Source organism: Tursiops truncatus, chromosome 6, assembly GCF_011762595.2.
Source record: "Tursiops truncatus isolate mTurTru1 chromosome 6, mTurTru1.mat.Y, whole genome shotgun sequence".
NCBI lineage: Eukaryota > Metazoa > Chordata > Mammalia > Artiodactyla > Delphinidae > Tursiops > Tursiops truncatus.
The window spans coordinates 14,810,949-14,835,765 of NC_047039.1; the positions used below are offsets into that span (position 1 = coordinate 14,810,949).

Here is a 24,817-nt window from a genome sequence, read left to right on the forward strand (position 1 = left end):
CTTTCAGTTCCTCAGGTCCACCATACTGCATCTCAGGATGGCCACACATGCTGTTCCTTCCCACTAGACACCTCTCCCCCTCTTCCATTGCACACCTTTCCACAACAGGGTTAAATAACTAGAGGTTATCATATACCTAGACTAAGAGGGCTATGATTGGTGATCCCTAGAGTTGTGCAACCCAACCGCCCTACCCTCACTATTGCCAAACTACATCATGGTTATTGTTGAGATTTCAGCTTCAACACCTCTTCTAGGAAACCTTCTTTGACCACGCGGTCTGATTATTGTCTTGAATTTTTGAGTTGTAACACTCAGCACATTGATGACTCTTTGCTTGCGTTAGCCTGTAACTGCCACTTAGTCAAACGACTGATATTAATAGAGGAGTGAACATAATGGTATACATAAGAATGTGGTTGGACTTTGCCCCTCATAACATGTCAAGCACCTAAGTAATATTTAACAACACATTTTTCCTCCCTATCCCCACGGATGTTCTTGGCTTAGAAATAGGTGAAAGAAAAAAAAAAATAACATGGATAATCCTTTCCATTTCCATAGTTTGGCTTTTCCCTGTGTCATTTCATTTAGTTATGCAGGGACTTCCCTGGCGGTCCAGTGGTTAAGACTCCGTGTTTCCACTGCAGGGGGCACAGTTTCAATCCCTGCTCGGGAAACTAAGATCCAGGAAGCCTCACGGCATGGCCAAAAAATCAAATAAAAATAAAAAGCTTCACATAATTGTGAAGCCTGGAGAATATATATATACAAATTTCTGTCCCTCACTCCCCCAATAAGAGACATAGGAAGGCTATTACTATACATACCTTTATAGACAGACAAAAGACCTCACATGGAGGATCAACTATTGGGATGGCACATAGATGTCTTCCCGTGAAAGAGGTGCTTTAAAAAATTATATGTATAGTCTTTACCAGGTATACATCGCTTCTACTACATACAAATGGGGAAAGGCATAAGTTTAGAATTTCCCCAGCAGTTTTGAGGAGTGATGACTCAGGACCCCTCAAATGAGCAGCAGTAATAGTTGTGACTCTAAAAGTCTTTTCTTTAAGTAGAGAGAAAGCCAACACACCACTGAGCTCTGTCAGACTCATCAAAGCCACCACTGTGCTCCCCCTCCCGTTTTCTCCAGACAAGAAAATTACCCTGAGTCAGAGACTGAGCCATTCCCCAGCAAGAGGCAAGAGCAATGGTGGTAGAACAACGAAGAAAGCACAGACAAGGGCAACCCAGATGATTTTGTTTTGCTGCAGTATTTTGGGTAGCCAGTAGCGAACTCAGCAGAAGAAGTAGTGTGGGGAGACAGCCAATGAGGAGCTGAACCCAGCAGGTAAATTCCAAAGGAAGCAGCCCTCCTAAACTTCTGGGTGCAGCCTGGCCTGAAAACCCTGAATCACTGGTAGCAGCAGAGAGGATTTTCTAAGCTGGAGGCGAAACACCATTCAGGAGTGCCTGTGCTCCTTCCCTCTCTGCTCTGCTCCAACAGGCAGTTTGGGAGAGTCCTGTTCAGTTGAAGGTAGAGTTTTCAGAAATCTACAGAGAAACACACTCTTTCTATTGTCTTCCTAAATATACTTACATCTGAATTAAGTGCTTCCGTTTTCTTTTATGGAATCATTGGTTAGAATCATGTGCTCTAGAGTCAGCCCCAATGTTGAATCAAGGTACTACTTCTTAATGACTATGCTTCTTTGAACCTCACTCTCTTTGTAAGTACAATATTCGTAATAATACCTGTGTTGCACTGTTGTTGGGAAGATTAAATGAGATGTGTCGAGCACCTAAAGCTCTGTAGACACTCAAGTAAAGGTAGGTCTAATTAGAACTATGGTTGTAAAGAAGGGAGCTTGAGGATGCAAGGACGAAAGCTGGTCCAGGGCAAGGCCAAGGTAAACTCAGAGGAGGTGACCAGGAGCTGATCAGCTTAAAACTAGCATTCCCCAAAGTTAGTTCCAAGGAACGCTAGTCCTGCAGGATATTTATAAGTATTACTTACTTTTAAATCTTTCTAAATAATACATTTGGGAAACACTGGATTAAACAATTTAATAGTTTTCTTATTGCAAGGTTCCTGGGTGACTTTGATATGCTAGATACTCACCACAAACCACCCACCCCCAATGGATTTGAGCATGGGGTCCTGTTTTCATGGTGCATGGGACTATTACCTCTTGGAACACAATCTAGGAAATGTTGGTTTAAATGAATGGGCCCCTGGGTTGTCTGATAACTCCTTAAGTCTAAAGCTCAGAACCAACTTGTACCTTAGGCATTATAGTATGGTACCCAGCATCAATGAGTTCTTCAAGGGCTTAAAGATGATGAAGAACTGGGGAAAAATTTTGCTGGTTCCAAAGGGAAAAAAATACGATAAGAAAACTGCAAAAATTTGAAACAGATATTTAAGTAAATGTCTACAAAATGTACCATCATGCTATTATGTCAACTGCTGTTCAACACGTCATATAGAATTACATAAAAATGTACTTTTCCTGGAATATAGGTGCATCATAACACATTTACTATTCAGGAGCTCCATTAGAATGAGAGCCTAGAGTTTAGAAAGACCATTGGTTACCTTGATAAGGGCCATACCTTTAAATCACGTAATGTACAAGAATGCAGGTGCATAAGTGCATGTGCATGCGTGTGCGCACGTGCGCGCGCGCGCGCACACACACACACACACACACACACACACAACCAGGAGCTGGAGAAGTTCCAACCAATTAGGAACCAAAATTATAAACCAAGCCCCTGGCATGAGAGCAGCAGTCAGATTCAATCACTTAATAGTGAGGTCGGTTGGGGGGTCCCCTCTCCCCACCTTCCACAAGCAGTCCTCAAGGACTCAGTAAGGTTTGGATTCTCAACCACGTAGCAAATCCTTTTTGGCAATACCCGCAGAGGCTGCAGCGAGGCAAAGCTTTCTCCCCCTCTCTATGCAAAGCCATTCAGGGCACATATTTTACAGCTGATGGCTTTGCATTCACTGCTTCTGAAAGCAGCCCTGGGCTTTCAGGGGTTCTTTCCGATTCATGGCAAAAGGCAACATTTTAAGGAGGGAGTCGGGGAAAGGTTTTGAGAGGGGCCGAAAGAAAATCTCACTGCTTCAAAGGTCTTCTTAAAATTTATCACTTTTTGGAAAAGAGACACACAAGGAAAGGTATAGATTCTCAGAGCCTTGTAACTATGGACACAGCCAGCTTCCCCGAGTCCCGCAGAGGGTCAGCCCGGGTTGAGATGAGATGGTTGTATGTGCGGGCCACACCTGAGGTCGTAAGAGACATGACTCCATATCCCTGCACCTTTCTCCATGATCAGAAAGACATCTGGGCTCATGGAATAGGGCAAAACTATCAGTCGGTGTCTCTACTTCTTTGGAGAAAAAAGAGAGAGAGAGGGAAGCTATGACTTTAAAAGCTCCAAACATTGACCCATCCTTCAATCTACTTCTCAGGGTCTGTTTAACATCATGTTAGGAAATACTTTTTTCTCACTTCTAATGTTTGATTTTAACAGGGTGGCTCACTTCTAGTTGTTTTCCATATTCTAAAGTCTGCTGTGAGTGATTTAAATGCCAAGTGAAGGGTAAACCACCACGCCCCCCCCATACACACACACACACACACACACACACACACACACACAGAGGAAACTGCACTTCCTTTGTTAACTTAACAAGAAAAACAGTAAAGGCAATCAATCACAACTATGTGAAGAAATTATTATAGGCACAAATATGAGGAACACTGAAAATATAATTAAAATTTGCTGTATGAGAAGAATAAAATTCTGCTGCTCCATGCTTTCTCGGGCTAAATTTTCCTGTCTTAGCGCAGTGACTCTCTGATGACATTTTTTGCCCTTAAGGACTTCACCACTTCCTCCAAAGCTGTAACTTCTTTTCTCTCTCTCTCTTCCTCCCCCTTCCTATTATTGTCACTGCAGAGTGCAGAATGACATCCTCGAGAAAATGCTTGCCTTGAGGCCAGAGTGTGTTTCCTTTGCACTAGGATTTTCCATTAATTCCACTAAATTTCCTTACCATTAATTTTTAAAAGAGCTGAGAGAGTCCATTTCTCAAACAGCTGACAAAAACCGTGTTCCATGAAAGCAAACAGAATGGCACTTGGTGACCATTTTCGCTACCATTATAAAATCCTTACAGTATAAATTCTGACTCTGCATTCTATACTTTATTACACTGATATAGTAATCAGAATATGATGAGACTCCCACGACACCCATCCAGAGCCAGGAACCGGTGTATCTTCATTGCACTTTCGCCTAAAGCATATTAAATGCAACTTGATTATAGAATGCACTTGAATTGCCATAATCAATTTCTTGGCAAGCTTTCCAAACATCAAGTAGAGAAATCTCTAGTCTCTTAGTCTGGTCCCTTTGCTAACTTGCAAGGTAACTTTGTATAGAGGCTGCTCCCTCTCCACTTCCCCCTTTCTCAGCCAATAAATTCAGAATAATAGATTTGTCTAGCACTCAAGAATGGCTGCAAGACACTTCTTTATACTTGGACAGCATTTTGCAAATGACAAGCTGGCTTTAGGCTACATATGTCAGAATGATGCTTCAGCATGGGTTGCTGGAGTGGATTTTTTAAAATTTCTATTTCACAAACTCATTGGCATCACTCATCAGTCTCACTCGTTAGAGCTCACAGTTGGGTCCTGTGGGTTTGCTGCCTTGGATTCAGGTCCACCCCTCTATGTCTCACCCCGCACTGCACTGTCTGTATTTTCACAGTGCTAGCACCATCCCAGGCACAGAGAGCTTAAGGAATACACACTGATGGATGGATCTGTCAACAAGTGATAAGCCTTGGTCTCTAACTGGAGAGGTCTGCATTAAGTGCTGGGTGGAAGGCTTTCTCAGAAGTGTGCAGTGTGACAGGTCAGTCCGATCCCTCAGCTCTTCCTGCATCTAACGGACTACAAATGTCCTCTTCACAAAGGCGTTTGAGGGCAGGACCGAGAAGCAGGAGAAAACACTCATGCCCAGATTTGCCTCCACGTCGACCTCCCAACACTCCCCAGGAAGATTTCCAAGCCGTAGGATAGATGCAAAAAAGTGTCAGAAATTGAGTGGAAAGTTAGTCAGCCTTGACCTCTGTCTGCAGACCCCTGGAAGAAAGAACGCTAAGTAGAAAAATGGGTCAAAGAAGTTTTGTTTTCTTCACTAACAAAGTGAAACGTTCACTGCCACCTTAAAGTAGAATCCCTTTTTTAAACCAAAGAGCTCAGATAATACATGTGTTATCTGACGTATCCCCTCATCTGCCCTGAACAGTTAGGTACAGACGTGATCCTCCCCTTAGCGCTGGGGTAGAATAGTTAATAAACTTGCCTACAACCTATCTCTCTACTAGGTAATAATAGGATGGTAAACAGAATGGTTATATCACAAAATTTCTAAATATGTAGAACCATGCTAGTCATCTGCAAGCTCACTGGCTAAGTCACAGGTGTGTTACCTAAACCATGGGTCCCCAACCCCGGGGTTAGGAACCACAGGTGGGCGAGACAGAGAAGCTCCATCTGTATTTACAGCCGCTCCCCATCACTCGCATTACCGCCTGAGCTCCACCTCTGGTCATATCAGCAGCGGCATTAGATTCTCATAGGAGCACGAAACCTACTGTGAACGGCACGTGCGAGGGATCTAGGCTGCGTGCCCCTCACGAGGATCTAATGCCTGATGATCTGAGGTGGAGCTGAGGCGGTGACGCTAGAGCTGGGGAGCGGCTGCAAATACAGATTATCATTAGCAGAGAGGTCTGACTGCACAGAGACCATAATAAATCAGTTTCTTGCAGACTCATCTCAAAACCCTATCAGTGAGTGGCAAGTGAAAAGCAGCTCAGGGCTCCCACTGGTTCTGCATTATGGTGAGTTGTATAATTATTTCGTTGTATATTACAATGTAATAATAATAGAAATAAAGTGCACAATAAATGTAATGTGTTTGAATCATCCTGAAATCATCCCCCCACCCCCAGTCCGGGGAGAAATTGTCTTCCGCGAAACTGGTTTCTGGTGACAAAAAGGTTGGGGACCGCTGACCTAAACCACAAACATAAGTCATGTCCCTAAAAAAGCGTACTGATGGCCTGAAACAATCAATGGTCAATCTAACTTAGCCAGCATTCACACTTTCTTTTTAACGTAGAAGAAACATCTCCTTGCTGGTTGGTTCGGGCGCCCTCGTGTGCCTCAATAGAGTAATGTCCCTTCAAGTCTCCAAAGGGCCATTGGTACTGACAGATTCAATGACACACGTATCCTCTTTGTACTTGTTTCAGGAGCCTCGTATGAAGCGGAAGATTGACAGGGACTATGAACTTGTCCTCCCTGATATAAAGTGACATTGTAACTTACACCTGAAAGGATGGTATGCCAGCGTTCACAGGCGTAGAGGCTAAGGTCAACTTGCCTGTTCTGGTTTAAACATGTTAGGTCATCCCGTGTATTTCTTTTCCCTCCCCTGCCCCACCCCAAGGGGCAGGGCACTAACTTCTCCTGCACTGCGGGGGTCACACAACTGAAGAACCCAGAGCACCTTCTAGAATAAGAAATTTCAGGTAACCTAGCTCCACCATCCACCCTATGACCATGCATAAACCATTTTCTCTCTGGTCCCATATTCTTCCTGTGGGAGGAGAGGAGACCAGGGTTTTTTCTCACAGATATGAAGCACCGGCAGCAATGCCTGGCATAGAGCAGATAGGCACCCAGTAAATGTTAATTGAATCTAAACCTGTAAACCCTAGTCCAACCCACTTACCGTATTATATTTCCAGAAAACAGATATTCTTCCTCATCAAATACAACATTCGTGCGTTAAGAACTAGTTTGGGAATTCATGGAGCACAGGAAAACATCAAACGTTTCTCTGCATTTCCCACATCACCTGACCTAGTGCCAAGCACTCAGTAACCCTCCCTAAATCAGTGGGGGTGAGGGGAGTTCGCCCTCTTAATATATTTTCTCCCTTTCTTTCTTTGGCAGAGTTTAAAGCAATCAAAGACAACTTAGAGAGGTAAAGAATTTAAGACTCAAGAATTTGAGACTGTCCACACAGAAAACCTGGTATCTTTACAGAAGGATGAAAATCATTCTTCCCCCTCATCTTTCTCCTCTTCCTCTCCTCCTTTTTCTTGAGGTTAGGAAGGCATGACTCAATAGTCCAACCGTGCAGTCAGGCCTAAAATTCCCATAAAAGAATGATGATGACACTCCAACCTTGGTCACCATGTCACACCAACCTTGATGAGCCTTGCACTCTGTTAACAACAAAAGAAACATTTACCAAGAAACCATGCTCCTGGCTGCTCTCACCAAAAGGCGAAGAGCCATTCACTGCTCAGCTTTAAGCTAGCCAAATCCAACAAAGCCCCAGAGATCTTTGGCTTCATCTTCTCACTGAACTCATGCCAGCCTTGCATGGGCACAGCCAGGGCACCATCACCCAGCCTTAGGTGTTGGCAGCTTCTGCCACCCACTCCTTTGCACTTTCCCTGCTTGGGGGTAATGGCAAAGGCTTCCCTCCCCTCCCACCTACTGCACGGTTCCTCACCTACCTTAAGCACGTCAAGTCCTTTTGTTGGGTAAATTACTACCTTAACAGAATCCCAGAAAGTGCCTGCCTAACTGAGATGCTAGATCGTCTTATCCACTAAAAATCATAACCAATAAATGGGGAAGGGAAAACCCTGATGTATATTATCTCCATTATCATTAAACTACGAGAAAGATTTTTTCCAATCAATTTCTTAGGTTAATTGATAATTTCCATTTTACTTAAAATATCTCTCATAATTTTCTCCCTTCCTTTCCTATTACTACTGTGGTTGTCCAGGACCTCATCAAAGCAAACTGATATTACTAACTAGTCTTACAACCGCCATTCTTTTCTTCCTTCAAACCATCTTAAGTACAATCAAAAGACCTTCCCCAGATGCTAATTTCAACACATTTAACAATTCCTACTCAAGAACCCTTGACTCCTTGTTGCTTGCAAGATAGTATTCAAACTCTGAAGTCTGATATTCAAATTCCTTAGAAACTAGACATCACCTCCAGTGTTCCCAAGACTCTTCTATCATTGCTATATCAAAGTCCAAGAGGAGCACAATGATTGTGGACATTTAGAGGTCCTTGAACTCTGGGGAAGAAACTTTATTTCCATTGGGCATTTCTACTTAGGCTTCAGCTTCTGCCTTTGATGTTCTCAAATGCACTGATGCACTAATTAATATGCAAACCAATATGGCTGCCCACTATAGGATTTCTTCAGCTGACAGCTTATCTGTCACTGTGAGACACTTCACACACCCAGCTAGGAACCTCCAGGCACATGATAGTAAGTGAGTGAAATAAGGAGAAACTATAAATCAACATCAGAGAAAACGCAAAACACATCCTGACACTTGTGGAACAATCTGTTCTGGTGGGAGCACCAGAGCGTAGGGGAAAAATGTGGATGGTGGAAAGTAAGTCATCACCCTACAAAGCCAGTAGGTCAACACAGGGAAAGTCTAACAAGAGAAACAGCACTGCCATTAACAATAAACAATGGTTGGGACTTCCCTGGTGGTGCAGTGGTTAAGAATCCGCCTGCCAATGCAGGGGACACGGGTTCAATACCTTGGTCTGGGAAGTTCCCACATGCCATGGAGCAACTGGGCCCATGCGCCACAACTACTGAAGCCCGCGCACCTAGAGCCAGTGCTCTGCAACGAGAGAAGCCACCGCAATGAGAAGCCCACACACTGCAACGAAGTGCTCACCAAGTGCTCACCCTGCTCACCACAACTAGAGAAAGCCCGCGCGCAGCAACAAAGACCCAACGCAGCCAAAGATAAAAATAAATATATAAATAAATTTATTTTTTAAAAAATAAGAAAAATAAACAATGGCTAAGGAGGCAGAGAATGTTGAGGAACAGAAATCCAAATCCTTGGGAATAATATGCATGCATCTGTCCTCTTTTTCCTTCTAGAAGAAAACACTGAACGACTATGTTGCCGTGCCACAGTGCCATACACCTACCACTCCTGCCTAAAGCAATAAAAACAACCTCTGAGATTTCCGGAACACAAGCGCTTTAAAAAATGAAATATCATGGCTTTTTCCTACATTCTTAAAAGGCACGAACAGCAGCTCACATCTTTCCTGCACTGACCCTTCCGTGAAGCCTTCCCCACATCTCTAGCCAATGTTGACCATGCTCTTCTCTTACCATGCAAGGTCCTGACATCTCGAACCTTTAGGAAATATGACTGGGGTTGACTGTCTTCCCAACTTGATTACAAGCTCCTCGATGATAAGAATCATTACTTTTCTTCCTTCTATCTCTATTCTCCTTTACCTTCCCCCACTCATCCACTAGCTCCCAGCCTAGAAGACACTTGACAAATACTGTCAGTTAATCTAAATTGAAAAACACTATTATTTAATGGAAATTTGAAAATTCCCTTTCTTTTCTTTGGTTATTCCCTCTATCCTTTATTTCCTCTATCTCTTTTTCTAGCAAACTTCATGCTTTCCAAACAACCTTTTTTTTTTTTTGGCAAGGGAACCTCTAATCACTCAGCAAGCTCACTCCCCACACACACATAGGGTTGATTCTTGGTTTGTGGTTAATAGGGTTGGCGCTCTTTCTTCAACCTTTGTTTGAAGATTGGAGGATTTACACAGAAGCCACTGGCTCTGTTTCCTTACAAGGTCATCTTGCCCCTCTCTGTATGAATCTCCAATGGCCCTTTCTCATTTACCTCCCCAAAATGTTTATAGGTTGTCTTGCTTAATCCTTTACTTCAACCCAGCCCTTAATGACCACTTTTCTACCCTAAGTCCTCTCTGAGATCATTAGCTTCCTTCACAAGTTAGTGACAAGCCTCAGTGTTGCCTACAACCCACTTATAAGAAAATATGAGCTTCTATCCTAGGCTTGTTTGTGATGCCACTGTAATTTTCTTATTATGTCTAGAGCTTATCTGTCTTTTCTCCTACACATTCTGGTCTCCTGCCCCTTCCTCCCTGTACTGTCCACCCCCTTACCCCTCCCCCTCCCCAAGAAATGAATTGGTTTACCCAGCAGATTTAGTCTTACTTTGGCCAGCTTATGGTTTCAACGTGATTATGAAGTTGTTGGGCTTGAATACACAGTTTATTAATTTCCAGGCATTCATGATGTCTCCCTGTTGAGCGTGGTGTACATAGGTGTGCGTGTGTCTACCTGTAGTAACTAACACTCTTGGAGTTTGTAGTCGTGATGGTAACAAAAAAGATGGAGTCGAGGTTAATTTGTGTTACTAGAGAATCATAGTTTTAGAGGCGTAAAGAATGCTAGACTCCAACTTTGGCATTTGACAGATCGGGAAACAGGTAGAACAAGGTAAAAGGACTTGACCAGGGTCATAGAGCTAATCAAAAGAGGAACTCGGGCCACAGCTCAGAGCTGTCATATTCCAGTCCATGAGGGCCCTTCCCCCTCCTATCTGTCCCTTCCCAAGGGCTCATACATGTGAAAACTCAGGATGTCCACATACAACCAAAATGCCTCACAGACCTGTAAACATACTTAAACTGAGAAGACAGGGAGGTATGGTGTATGTAGCTTACAACACAGAGAATGGGCTGTGAAAATGATAGAAAAACTGCTATAATGAGGCTAAATTCGAATCGAAAGAGACCACACTACTCATCCTGCCTGTGCTGCCCATTCCTCCCCATAGCACATTTTTTAAAAGAGATGGATAGATTTCCCAAGGCATCTTGTTGAGATGGTCATATGATCTCCCTTTCGTTAGATCAATACAAAGTCATCCCTTAATTCTGTGAAAACAGCTTTTTCACACATCTCTGCACACACAGTCACACACACGTATAAGACATTGGCAGCAGGTACTTTTAATTTGCTGGAAAATATTTCTAAGAAGTCAAACAGCTCCAGCCCAATGAGCATGCCCTCCGATTGGCTGGCCAGACCAGTTGAGGGACCTGATTGGTCCCTGATCCTGAGGACCGATAAGAACGGCTATAAAATCCCTGGGTGCAGCTCTTGGGCCCCCAGTTTGCAAAAGCCAGAGGTGCAAGAAGCAGCGACTGCAGCAGCAGCAGCAGCAGCAAAAGCGCCAGCAGAAGCAGCATCAGCAGCAACAAAAAGATCCTCATCAAATCCTCACCTAGGCTCTCAGTGTATCCAGATCCACATCTTCACTCGAGCCAGGAGAGGGAAAGAGGAAAGGGGGGGGAGGAAAAAAAAAAAAAAAAACCAACAACTTAGCGGAAACTTCTCAGAGAATGCTCCAAAACTCAGCAGTGCTTCTGGTGCTGGTGATCAGTGCTTCTGCAACCCATGAGGCGGAGCAGAATGATTCTGTGAGCCCCAGGAAAGCCCGGGTGGCAGCTCAGAACTCAGGTAAGCGGCAAACCCAGGACCGGTTTCTCCCCCAAAGAGCTGTCCTCATTTGCCTCTCGCTTTTGCAACTGTGTCTGTGACGGCTGATCTTGATAATAAATGTGCTTCATGCCTGATGGCAATAAACTGCCAGGGTAATCCAATAGCCTTAGGAAGTGGAGCTCCTTTGTTTAATAAATTGCATGCAACTAACGAAGAAGCTGGGCGCTCTGCTGAGGGTATTTCATTGCATAAGCCTAGCCTGATTGCCTGAAATCTGGCACGTACCCTCTTGGGGGGGAGGGGGCGGGGGAAAGACTTGAATGTTGGCATGCTTCAAAGCGCTCTCTATACTTTCCAGAAGCTGAAGCTGATCTTAAGGTGAGACGTGACTTGTCTGATGCTGTCCCTCTTTCTTTACCCTGAAGACCCTATAACTTGACTTCCCTGCCCCTCCAGAGAACACACAGAAAGCTCCCTTTGCAGACTGATTTACGGAACCATAGCCCTCCAGTCTGACAAATCCAGGGCAGATTCAGAGAAAACCCTACACATCCCACCCTCGACACTGTTCCTTCTGTCCCTCCCTGCTCTCTCGGGCTCCATTCAGTCCCCACACAGCCCCGTGGCTAGAGAGCCCCTCGAAAAAGAGTATCTGTGAAACGTAGCAGCTATTTCTCCAAGGGAGAGGTCTCACTCTAGCCCTGACTCCTTGAGCAGTTAATTGTGTATTATCTTGGTCTCTAAAGGAAAAGAGACCTTAGGAAGCCGGCATTGACACCTCTGTCTTTGGACTTCGCTTGTCCAGCTTGCTCCCCTTCCATGACTGCTCTCTCTCCCCCAACTGTCAGCAAAGATGGGCTCGCAGGTGTCCAAATGCTGCAGACGCTTGCTCCCCTCGGAAGAGCACAGGTCCCTGCCGAGAGGAGGGCTTTGCTTCACTTCCTTTTGTACTTAGTTGCTATAGAGATGCAGTGATTCACAATTCAAGCTTGCCAAAAACAATAGCAATCCTAATGCATATTAAAACTGCTTAAAGCAAAGTTATCATTTGAACCCGTGGAAATATATAATTAGGGAAATGACTTGTAACATCCCAGAGGCTGCGGGTGGTGGGAGGGGGAGGGGCCGCCTAACCGAACCGTGCTTTTGATCTCAGAGGAGACTCCTATGGTATGAAGGCTGCAGATCATTTCTCGCGGAGCTGCCTGCCAGAACACCCCTCTTCTGTAGGAGAGAAATTACTTTTATGGAAGATCTTATCCAGAATGTAGAAAGCCTCATGCAAGTTCTCTGCGGTTTTCTTCCAGTCTTGCACAAGTGTTGCCTTGGCCTGGTTATTCTACACCTGTGTTTCTCTCTTTTTTTAAAAAAAAAAAAAAAAAAAAAAAGGCTTTTAATATGAGAGAGATTATGCATACCTCTAAGCACTGTCCTATAGTGGGGGGTTGGGATGAAACATGAACGGATCAGATTTCTTTCTGCCAATAGGAAGGTAAGTTAAAAGCCCTAAATCAGAAGGGTCTCCTAGTGGACTCCTGGCAAATTCTTCTCTGCCATTTAGACCAAAATTCCATCCTTATGACTCTGGAGTGTATTTTTTGGAAGCCAAATGGATTCCCTGGTCCTTCCTCCTCCTAAACTTGACCACCCACCACTACCATCTACCTTCCCATGCTTTCAGCCTTTAAGGGATGCCCTTGGACTCTGCAGAGCTGCTGTAAGCACTGGGCATGCCTCACACTCCAACCTTACTTTTCCAGCCACCCAAACTGTGTGTGATGGTGAGACCAAGAGAGTGTATCTCCGAGGGAAAACTCATTCCCTTCCTCCATGTTCTCTGGTTCTTATAAGCAAAAGGGATCTGTCTGTCCCCTCTCTTCTTCACTCCCACCCCGCTCGGAAGGGTTCTATCTACTGGCCCCATCACAGACTTCTAGGATAAGTTCTTCCGACCCCTTTTGCTTGAATTTTGCCTCCACATCAGCTTGATCCCTCCAGACTGTCCTCACCGTTTGACCCAGATTGGATGGATTTGTCTCTTTCAGCTGAAGTGGTTCGCTGCCTCAACAGCGCTCTGCAGGTTGGCTGTGGAGCTTTTGCATGCCTGGAAAACTCCACCTGTGACACAGATGGGATGTACGACATCTGTAAATCCTTCTTGTACAGCGCTGCTAAATTTGACACTCAGGTAATAAGACCTTGACCCCTGCTCACAACTGGCTGCTTGTCTTTAACAGTGTATGAGGCTATTGTTCTTAGGAGCCGGGCTCGTAGGGAACCGGCTCTGCTTCTCAGCCTCCCCAGTCTAAATTCTCATCTCAATTCTCAACGTGTGTACACACACACACACACACTTTTGGCCAAGAAATAGGTTCTATATAAGCTACTCTCCACCCACTCTAATACACAATTGTAACAGGCTGACAGAGGCTGTCTTCTAAGGGAGGGGTGATGAGCGGAAAATCTTTGCCTCTTCAAGAGGAAATAAAAATGTCCTTCTAACAAAGAAGTTCTTCTCACGAAGAGCCGCATACTAGCTTTTTTTTTTTTTTTCTAGCTTGTGATTTATCAAATCTCAATCCCAAGAATACAAAACTCTATTATGGCTATTTTTAGGCTGAAGGGTGGTTGTTTATGGTTCATCTCTTTTTCTCATCGCATTTCATTTCTATGTAGCTCAATTCTCAAGGTAGTCTAAGGGAATAGGGACTTTTAAAAAAATCCTGGTCGCAGGGTACAGTTCGCTTATTGCAAGGACATGCAGAGAGGGCCACGGGACAGCGCCAAGGTGAGCCCCCTTCAGTTCCACATAGCATAGGCCCTGTCCTCTCTTGTCAGCTCAAGCTAAATCTTGTCCTCCTACCCCCCTTCCCCGGCAGGGAAAAGCATTTGTCAAAGAGAGCTTAAAGTGCATCGCCAACGGGGTCACCTCCAAGGTCTTCCTGGCCATTCGGAGGTGCTCCACTTTCCAGAGGATGATTGCCGAGGTGCAGGAGGAGTGCTACAGCAAGCTGAACGTGTGTAGTGTTGCCAAGCGGAACCCTGAAGCCATCACGGAAGTCGTCCAGCTCCCTAATCACTTCTCCAACAGGTACAAAATGAGTCCACTCGTGTGGCAGTTCGGGGGGAAGGGGAGTGGTTGGTCGGCAGAACCAGACACAGAAGGAGTTAAATTGCCACAGTGATGCTCTTATTTTAGCTTGCAGTCTTCCCAGCTTTTGCAGGAAAAAAATATGTTTGTGATTGGTTGTGACAGCTCAAGCAGCCTGGATTTTTTTTTTTTCACGGTTATAGGAAAAGTCTCTCCATGCAGCTAATAGAAAACTTCATCGGCAGCATCCCGGGGTGCATTGTCTATTTCCTTCCATAAGCCTGAAGGCAATTGTGAAGTTTATGGAAACAAGATTCTGAGACATCAGATTGGGCTGAAATCATGACTATGCACAGTACAGTTGGCCATTATGAAAACCTTGGTCACATGTCATAATGCAGAGTTTTAAAACTGCATATATTTGAGTCCATCCTAAGCCCAATCAGATATTTCGCTGGGTAGCCCAGAGCGAACCATCTGACTTTGGTGGGACTCAAATTTCCTTTGTGAAAAGTGAAGTGGCTAGACTAGATGATTCCCGTGGCCCCTTCCAGGTCTGTTATCCCATTTGTCTAGTCCAAGATTTCCTGGAAGGGTGTTCTGGTGACTCCCCAGATCACATTCTCATCTTAGTATTCTAAACTGATCCCAAGCCGCTGAGCTAGTAATATCTGAGCATCGTGCTTTTCTGTGCCCTTGACTCACTGTCTTTACCAGCCAGGTGTGAACATCTAAGACATGAGATGGCAGACATGCTCATTCCAAGGCGTAGAAAGTTTCCTGGCAAGACCTGGGCTTCCCCATCCGTGATCAAGTTCAGAAAGGTGCTGATGGGGCTAGCATGGAGGCATGGTAGGGGCAGTGCAGAACGGTCAAGTTCAGCCTGCTGTGATGCCACTGACTTGACTCCTAGTCCTGAAGTGCTATGATTCTTTGACTCTCCAGCCAAATCTGCACATATTCACAAAGATCAGACCTTAATGTGCTATTCTGACCACAGGGGCACTAACGCAGACTTACCTGATTAATTTCCTAGCCAGATGCTGCCACCCTTCTTCAGATACTGGCAATAACCTAGTCCTTCTGGGGCTTACCAGTGGGTTAGTCATGTACATACATGCAACTGGAAAACGGGAGAAGTAGCTCCTCCTCAGGGAAAGGTTAAGGCCTCTGACTGTTAAACTTTGTAAATTTCTGATTCACTCTTAACTACACATCATTGTTCTTCGGAACCTCATGTCAGTTTATAAAAATCGTTTGTTCAGTCCTTGAAAGTGACTCTGTCATGGTCCTGATTTTCTGAGAACAGGAAAATCAAATTCAGCATTTATCTCGAGTGCCCTGTCTCTTTAGTATGTGTTTATGTGGTAGCTGGGGGGCAGGAATATGTTAGCACAGTCGTTATTCTAAGTTTTGATCTTTAATGGTCCAGTGACAATTCATGATCTATAATATGGCATGTGGCCAGTTTTGAGACAATACTAACATCTCTAATTCAACTGAGGTAGCGTCTTCCATTAGGAAGAGGAGGTCTTACAGAAAGGAGAATACGGATTCTGGACCGGTGATCCGAACAATCTAAGAAGAGACTAGTAATAGGAGTTTTTAACCAGGCCATTGTTCTTTTCAATAGGTGCCTTGTTTTCACCACCTTTAGAAAAGGGTCACAGGAGTCTCGTTATCTCCCTTTATCATCTTAGAAGAATCATCCTCATTAGGAAGGTCATCTCTTGAAGACTAGAATCCTCCATGCAGCTCTTACCTTCCTCCAGTTACTTCACTCGAACTGGCTAATGTTATTCCTGCTCAGAGCTAGAGATTTCCGGTTCCATGCTGGGCTCGATTTGCTCTATTTAAGCTCCTCACTCCTCTGAAACATCCTGCTTTCCCAGCCTCTGTCCCACCATAGATACACACTACGTCGTGCCAGTTGGCAAAGAATTGTGAAAGGAAGTAGTTACAGGTTCATTCCACCTTCCTGTGACTTATCTACCATGAGATTTGGGCCTGGGAGAATCCAAAAGCCTGTGACTGGACCAGGAGCCAGAACAGGGAGGTTTTCCATGACAGAAATGCACTTAGAACACAAAGGAGAGCTGGAGTGTCCCCCTGGCTGAATTTGTAAACTCTACTCTCAACCATGAGGGAAGCAGGCACAATTGATCAGGCGGACTGGACAGCATGAGGCCTGAGAAGAAATTAAACCAATCCAGATCCAGATGGGAAAACTGACAAAGCTTCCAACTCTCTAGGGCATGGATAGGGAACAGGAAACAGAAGAATAATATTGATCAAGGGAAACAAAGGACTATTTATAAACCTTCACACAGAACGTTCCTAGGCAGTATGTGTGTATTTGGGTAAGCATGGCTGAAACAGTAGCTATGGAGAATATCTGATCTTATTCTTTACCGAGGAAAGAAGTCAGTGATGGAATTTTCAAAAGGGGAGGAAAGAAACATGCTTTAAAGGGTCCTTCCAGGCTGGGCGATCTGAACACTTAGCCCATTAAGTCTCGGGAGTACATCCCACCACCACGCCCCATAAAGATGAAGAAAGGCATCTTCTTAAATAGTTGTGACTCTTCCTGCCAAGGATGGGCCTTAAGCAGAGCTGCACTATTTTTTTGTTAAATTGAGAAGGTGCATATATACCGAACCCCAGAAACACAAAATGTCATAGCTGGAAATGACCATAAAGGTTATCTAGACTAACTGCCTCATTTTACTGATTAAAGAACAGAGACCCAGAGAGAGGGGCGACCTGCTGAAGGTCACACAGCTAGTGAATGACAGAGTTGAGCCTACAATTCACATGGCCCTGAGCCAGGCTATTTGATTTCCACTTCAAAAATGGCAGCCACTAAAACCTGCAGATAAAATCCACAATCCAAAAATGGAATTCCAAGTAGAATGGAATAAATGTACCCCCTGGTGATCAACGATTAAATTTGTGTACAGCTCTCACCAATAGCTATAGTAACATCAAGTCTTGGTCCAAGACAGTGATCAAGGAACACATGACAATTGCTAAGTCTCTTCAGTAACCTCACTGAGTGGCTTAGAGATAGGAAAGGTCTGTCTCATCAGCCCACACAACCCCAGAGGTCAATGCCATATTCTGGCCCTCAATAGAGAGGTGTGGGATTAATCTATTGCTTGCTCAGGCAAACGGTGTTGTCATCAAGGCAGCCTGATAGGTTTCCCACACTTGGAGGAGCCGCTACTGGAGCCATGCCTGTTATCTATTCCAAGGAGCTCTCTTAGCCTGCCCTGGCTGAGGTAACCAGCTCCATGGGAGAAGCTAAGGGTAGATTTGGGGGGAGTCGCTAAGAACAGTCAGGCTGGCAAGGGTCATCCTCAAGAAGCACTAAGAACAGGTGGCCTATCGGGGCCAGCAGAGAAAGTAACAGTAAAGGTAGGCTCTCTCAGAGATGGAAAAGAGGTGTTTTGACAAAGTGGGGGCCAGAGGAACGCGTCTGACCTTAAAGAGGTGAGGCTAGTTACAGAAGCTTAGTTTCCTTACTGGTGTTAGACTTCTTCATCCAGACTAGAGTTTTCCATGTTGATATAAGGAAAGATCATCCTCTCCAGCCCATTTGGAAGATCCTTTGGTGTGAACAGTTCTTTCTTTCTAGAAGTGGAAGGGTTAACTTCTAAGTTATAAAGTCCTTATTGAGGGGCAGGAAGATGAGGGGTCAGAAACCGTTTTCTCTAGGATCTAATCACCGTTTGAAATAGACAAAGAGATCCAGGGGACCCACATCCTAGCAGAGCCCACGAGATGCCTGGGGATCTGTGTGGGTGTGTAGATATGTCTGAAGCTAATGGTACAAAGTAGTTTATTCTCAGTTTTTCCAAAACCACTTTTCTCCCCATTTCCCCATCCAAGTGAGATCTGCTTTGACTCATGTGCTTTATAATTCCAAAGGGTTGGAAAATGTGTCTCTGTGCCAGGGAATCCCAGTTTTACCAACAGCTGGATATAATCCTCCCTCGTGGGAGGGGTAGAGCCAGGACTATATCGGAGACCCAGACACATTTCTCCCTCTGTCCCCAGCTTGGTTCTGCTCCCTCACAGAAGGGTGATGGCTTTGCTTCAGTGCCCACATTCCACTCTATTTACTGTACATCCTTGAAAGGACCTCTCTGGGGGGTTAAGTTATTCTGGAAAGATGTTTGATCCTGTGCTCTGTGAGGTGAGTTAAAAATAAACAGGTTTCTTTTCACGGCAGATCTTGTGGTCCGGCAGTCCTCGGGCTCCTCTGAGGAAAGGGTCTCTCCACATAAATGCTGCAGACCACCATCATTAGGACAGTCCCTAATTAGTGAACACAGAGCTAATGGGTTCTGACAACTGCCACCTCGAAATGGAGCAAATGCATCCCAATTCAAATTGGGAAATACCCGAAGTGTCCTCCCAAATAATAGGATGAGTAATTTATATGCCTTAACTATTAGAGAGTTTACTGATAAAAGGTCAATGACAAGGTTTAAGTGTGTTCTCTATGTCATAAAAGACTCCATCTTTTTCTGGGTAGTTTCCATGCTGTCTAACCCATATGTACTGATTTTTCAAAAACCTGCATCAAAGGGAGTATTGCCTAGGACTATTTGCTGTACAACATTTACACAATTGTTTTCACATCTTCTTCACTGTCACCTTATGTGTGGAAACATGTCCTGTGACTATTTAAAATGATTAAACCATGGTCTTCAGGAAAAAAAATATATTAAGACAGTTTTACCCTTTCTGAGCCGTAACAGTTAGCTGCAGCATTTTGGAGGCTTAAAGAACTTGCACCAAAGATGAAGGAAATTTTTACCAAACATAAATTCTTTTGTAAAACTTACCAGAAGACCTACAGATAATTTCTTCTTTTGGGAATCATGACATTGGAAAGAACTCTATTTTGAAAGCTCCATTCTCTCAGTGGCCACAAAATAAATCAACAAAATGACAGTGTGCAGGCACTATAGCCCTAGGACATGGCACATGAGGGATACAAAGAATAAGGACACATGTCCTGCCTTCAATAAGTTTACAGCCTAGTCAGGAAGATAAAACCATCAATAAACCATCAAATGCTGACCTGTACGATGGTAACCCAATATCTATAAAACATCCCAAAAAAGGAGAGGGCAGCACGATCTAGAGCAGTGGGAGAAGGCTTCTTGAAACTATTGAAGCACACACCGCTAAGGATCACCAATCTTTCTATTTAAATATCCTTGTTGCCTGGCATCTGGCCCTCTGACTGCAATATACCTTTGCAAGAAGACTGAAAATGAGGTGAGACAATAGCCTTCAGAGAGGCTAGCCAAGTGTATGACAGGGAAATTAGACTGAGTAGAAAAATGCATGAGATACTGAAGACAGGGATCTCCTTTAAAAACAGAAATTTAGGGACTTCCCTGGCAGTCCAGTGGTTAGGGCTCCACACTTCCACTGCAGGGGGCACGGGTTTGATCCCTGGTCAGGGAACTAAAATCCCACCTGCCACTCGGCACGGCCAAAAAAAAAAGATAGAAATTAATCAGAATATGCGCGCACACACACACACACACACACACACACACACACACACACACACCACCAAGAAAAAGAAAGATCGCAAAGAGGCACCAAAATAACTGCAAATGATTGCATCCATGTGCAATGACTATTAAAACGTAAGTGTGAGGGTTGGGTCACCTCATACATTTGACTAAGTCCTGCTTCGACCACTAGCCCACTGTATGACCTCAGACAAGTCACTTCAGCTCTCCCACCTTAAGTTTCTTCTCTATACAGTGAAAGGATGAAAGAGTCATTAAATCGTCTCTGTGATCCCATCTAGCTCCACGATTCTCTCTTTCTAAACATTTTAGACATCGCCACGAGCCTACTATTCAAAGTACGATCTCAGTCTCCTGAGCTCAAAACGTGAACACAGAGCTGTCTTGCACTGGGTGGTAAATCCAGGCAGCGCAAGCACTCACACTAAGAAGACACTGCCTAAAGGTTAGAAGCAAAAGCCACCTTCAGCTGAGGCAACTATTCGTGGATGCTTCATCTGGCCATTCAGGACGGGTGTTGACTGGAGCCCAGATGAAAGCCTGGGTCTTGCCTTGCTCTCACTGAATGACCCTCTCTTTCCCAATGCAGATACTATAACAGACTCGTCCGAAGCCTACTGGAATGTGACGAAGACACAGTCAGCACAATCAGAGACAGCCTGATGGAGAAAATCGGACCCAACATGGCCAGCCTCTTTCACATCCTGCAGACAGACCACTGTGCCCACACACACCAGCGAGCTGACTTCAACAGGAGGCGTGCCAACGAGCCACAGAAGCTGAAAGTCCTCCTCAGGAGCCTCCGAGGTGAGGTGGCCTCTCCCTCCCTCATCAAACGCACCTCCCACGAGAGTGCATAGCCGGGGAGAGGTATTCACAACCTCACCAAACTACGATCATTTTAAGGGTGTTCGCTCACCAACTTCGAGTGTACTGTGCCTGGTTTGATTTTTTTTAAGTAGTTCCTATTTTCTATCCCCCCCTTAAAAAAAAAAATTGCATGAAACTAGGCTTCTGTAATCAATCTCTCAACATTCTTCAATGGCGGCATTCTCACCAACAGAACACGTGTGATCTTTTCTGCCTCTCCTCAGGAGAAAGTGGTCTCTTTTACCACTTTCCTCTACCAGGTCTTTTCCCAGCTCCCCTCCAATGACTCTCAAACACAAAACATTCATGTTAATTCCCCAGACTTTGTCATTTGAAGATGTGGAACCCTTTAGAATGGTTGCCCCAGTAGAGTTAGCTGGTAAGAAGCAACTTAATTTAAATGCATGTCTTAAAACGCTCATAAAGATGCTCAGTGGAATTCGTGTTATGAATCTGTGCTGGCCATGGACGAATATGAATGTCATATTTGAATTCTTGATCTCTCATGAGCTAGTGTCTTACGGTCTTGATCCTCAATGTCTAATCTCCTTCCCAACACATTTACCAAATTGCCCGAGCCTGGCTCTCCAACCAGACTTGGAGCCTGCCTCTTCTTGCATCTAATGAAAAACAAAAAGCTAACATCTCTATGTACTGTAACTGCTCAGAGCTTTAAAAGTATCTTTAACAATTGTCTTAAATCCAGAGAATCTTAAGGTCTAACTGTGGAATATAAACAGGTGAAAACTAATGTACTGTACATAAATTCCAGAGGACTCTGCTTCAACAAAGCAGTATAGAATAACTTTATTGCATATAGATTTAGTTTTGTAACTTAGCTTTATTTTTCTTTTCCTGGGAATGGAATAACTATCTCACTTCCAGATATCCACATAAATGCTCCTTGTGGCCTTTTTTATAACTAAGGGGGTAGAAGTAGTTTTATTCAACATCAAAACTTAAGATGGGCCTGTATGAGATAGGAAAAACCAACAGGTTTATCTGAAGGACCCCAGGCAAGATGTTAATCTCCCAGCCCACCTCAACCCAGAGGCTACTCTTGACTTAGACCTCTCCTGAAACAGCTCTGTCACATCCAACTGAGAATTACAGGAACCAAAAAGAGCATCCCTTTGGGCTTGGACCACTTAGAGTGTGATAAGGCCTGCTATACCTTGGGAAGTGGCAGTTCTTGACTTTCTGCCTTTCATCAGGGCCTGGTACATCTGGCAGCCTGATGATGGGGTAGGAGGCTTTCCCTTAACTCAATCAGGAATGAGTCAATCAGCCTTTGGGTCTTTAGTTTGGGGGACTTGGGGCTGAGGGGGTATAAATAACCCTGGGCTGTCCAGCCTTAATAGACTCCTCTTACATTTTTGTCCTGTAGCACGCTGCCTGCCAAAGTAGTCCTGGCAGCTGGGCCATCTCTGTAGGATTGCAAAAAAGAAAAAAGAAAAAAAAAAAAATGAAAGAAAGAGGAAAAAAAAGAGCTGGCGGTTTGATCATTTCTGCCGTGATGTTTACAAGATGGCGACCACCAAAGCCAAATGATTAACCTAGCTATGAACAACAGTAGTTTCTCAGGGTCACTGTCCTTGAACCCAACAGTCCCTTAGGAGCGTCACTGCCCATCAAAGGTCAATGTTGAGAGAGGAAGAGGGAGGAGGGGTAGGACTGTAAGGGCCACTCCAAACTCGCTTAGGTAGAAACCATTGGTGCTTGACTCTCACTAGGATAAACTCCAGATTTGCCCAAATCGAGTGTTAGGGATGCTGGTGGGAGGAGGGAGGGCACATCCCCAGAAAAACGAAAAGCAATACAACTTTACCACAAAGCCTTTAAAACCAGTAACGTGCTGCTCAAGGACCAAGAGCGAATGCAACAGACCCAGCAGCAGCACAAGCGTGGCTGCCTTTGTCCCCACACAGCCTCTCAGCGTGCTGACATCAGATTGTTAAGAGCATTTTTATACTCAGAACTGTCCCATCCCCAGGTCCCCAAACATATGGACACTGCCTTAGCCTCTTGGAAATCAGGTAGATCATACTCTAAGTTGACTATCCCTCTCCCTCCCTCACCCATTCCTCCCCTGCAGGCAAGGCTGGCTTCTCCAAACCAGAAAAGCTATTACAGTTTTGTGTGTTGTGTCCATTTCTCAAACCCACTAAGCCAGGACCCCAATGCAACGAGTAGTTCATGAGTATTCCTAACAAAATTCTCTCTTACTTCCGTCCAGTGGATTCTCTTTGATTTGCTGTGACCTCTTCAAACCGTGGTACCCCCCTCCTTTTCTCCCCACAATAATATTTATATATGTATCTATAATACATATATCTACACATATGGAAAGAAGCAGTTCTCACAATGTTGCTAGTTTTTTGCTTCTCTTCTTCCCATCCTGCTCCCTCCAAGTCCCCCTTAAACTTCCAAAGCTTTAGTCTTGTGTTTGCTGCACAGAGTGATTCCGGGGCTGACCTAGACCAGTTTGCATGATTCTTCTCTTGTGATTTGGTTGCACTTTAGACATTTTTGTGCCATTATATTTGCATTATGTATTTATAATTTAAATGATATTTAGGTTTTTGGCTGAGTACTGGAATAAACAGTGAGCATATCTGGTATATGTCATTATTTATTGTTAAATTACATTTTTAAGCTCCATGTGCATATAAAGGTTATGAAACATATCATGGTAATGACAGATGCAAGTTATTTTATTTGCTTATTTTTATAATTAAAGATGCCATAGCATAATATGAAGCCTTTGGTGAATTCCTTCTAAGATAACAAATAATAATAAAGTGTTACGTTTTATTGGGTTTTTTTTTCCCCAATGTCTTTCATTGTTATTCTTTAAAAAAACTTCTTGAATGAGACTTTCTGAACATGAAGTTAATGGCTGATTAGTTTCTTTAAAGTCGCTAACGAAGTGCCAATATGTAAATACATATACTTTAGATGCACATTCTCCGAATGTCCTCAAAACCATTACCCTCACAGTAAACTGCAACCCAAACTCCTTACAACGCGAGAAGAAGCTTTATGGTCTGGCTCTGCTCAGCTCTCCAGCCTCAAGACTCACCCTTCTGTTCAGTGAACTCTACGCTCCATCCATGAAGGAGCTCTGGGAAGGACTGTTCACTCTCTCCCTTCCACACCATTAATTATGCTGTTCTCACTTTCTAGAAGATGTTGCCCTCCACCCTTTGCCGAGAGGGGAAGCACCTTTGCTTGTTCACCAATGCATTCCCAGCACTGGGAAGAAAACCCAATTCGCAAGATACACTCAATACTTTAATGAATGATTTAGAAAGAGTCAGAAGAGGGGAAAAGACAATTGAATCCATGTGGGGAGGGAGGCAGATAGCTCTGTGGTGCTGAAGATCCAGCTCCAGGGTCAGACTACTGAAATTTGAATTCTGTCTCTGCAAGATGTCAGACAAGTTACTTAATCTCAAAATACATCAGTTTCTTCCTCTGTAAAATGAGGAGAGTGATAACTGTCCATGGGGCTGTTAGAAGAAGATAAAATAAGTTAAATGCTAACAACATGTTCAACACACCGTAATGTAATAAGTGTCAGCTATTATTATTATCATCACAGGTAGAGGGGACGTGAATGAAAGGAGGAGGTGGCCCATCTTGGAAAATGGGGAAAAGATTTCCAACAGAATGACATTTACCTGGGTCTAGAAGGAAGGTTACAAGTTCAGTCACAGAAAACTGGGGACTTGTGCGGTGTAGATGTTTCAAAGAGAGGTCTTATATAGTTTATTTTTTAATGAGTGGATTTTCTCCATATTTTAAATTCAAATGGGATGTTTCTCAATATCATTCATTTCTA

The 24,817-nt window shown here is 44.1% G+C and overlaps 1 protein-coding gene across 1 annotated transcript; it reads left to right on the top strand.

Moving 5' to 3' along the window:
* The first annotated feature begins 11,134 nt into the window (after positions 1 to 11,134).
* STC1 (stanniocalcin 1) lies at positions 11,135 to 23,792 on the top strand. The gene is made up of 4 exons (XM_004329033.4): positions 11,135 to 11,472; positions 13,500 to 13,642; positions 14,334 to 14,545; positions 20,693 to 23,792. Exons 1-4 carry the CDS (start codon positions 11,355 to 11,357, stop codon positions 20,961 to 20,963), a joined length of 744 nt encoding a protein of 247 aa, XP_004329081.3. The 5' UTR covers positions 11,135 to 11,354; the 3' UTR covers positions 20,964 to 23,792.
* The last annotated feature ends 1,025 nt before the right edge of the window (positions 23,793 to 24,817 follow it).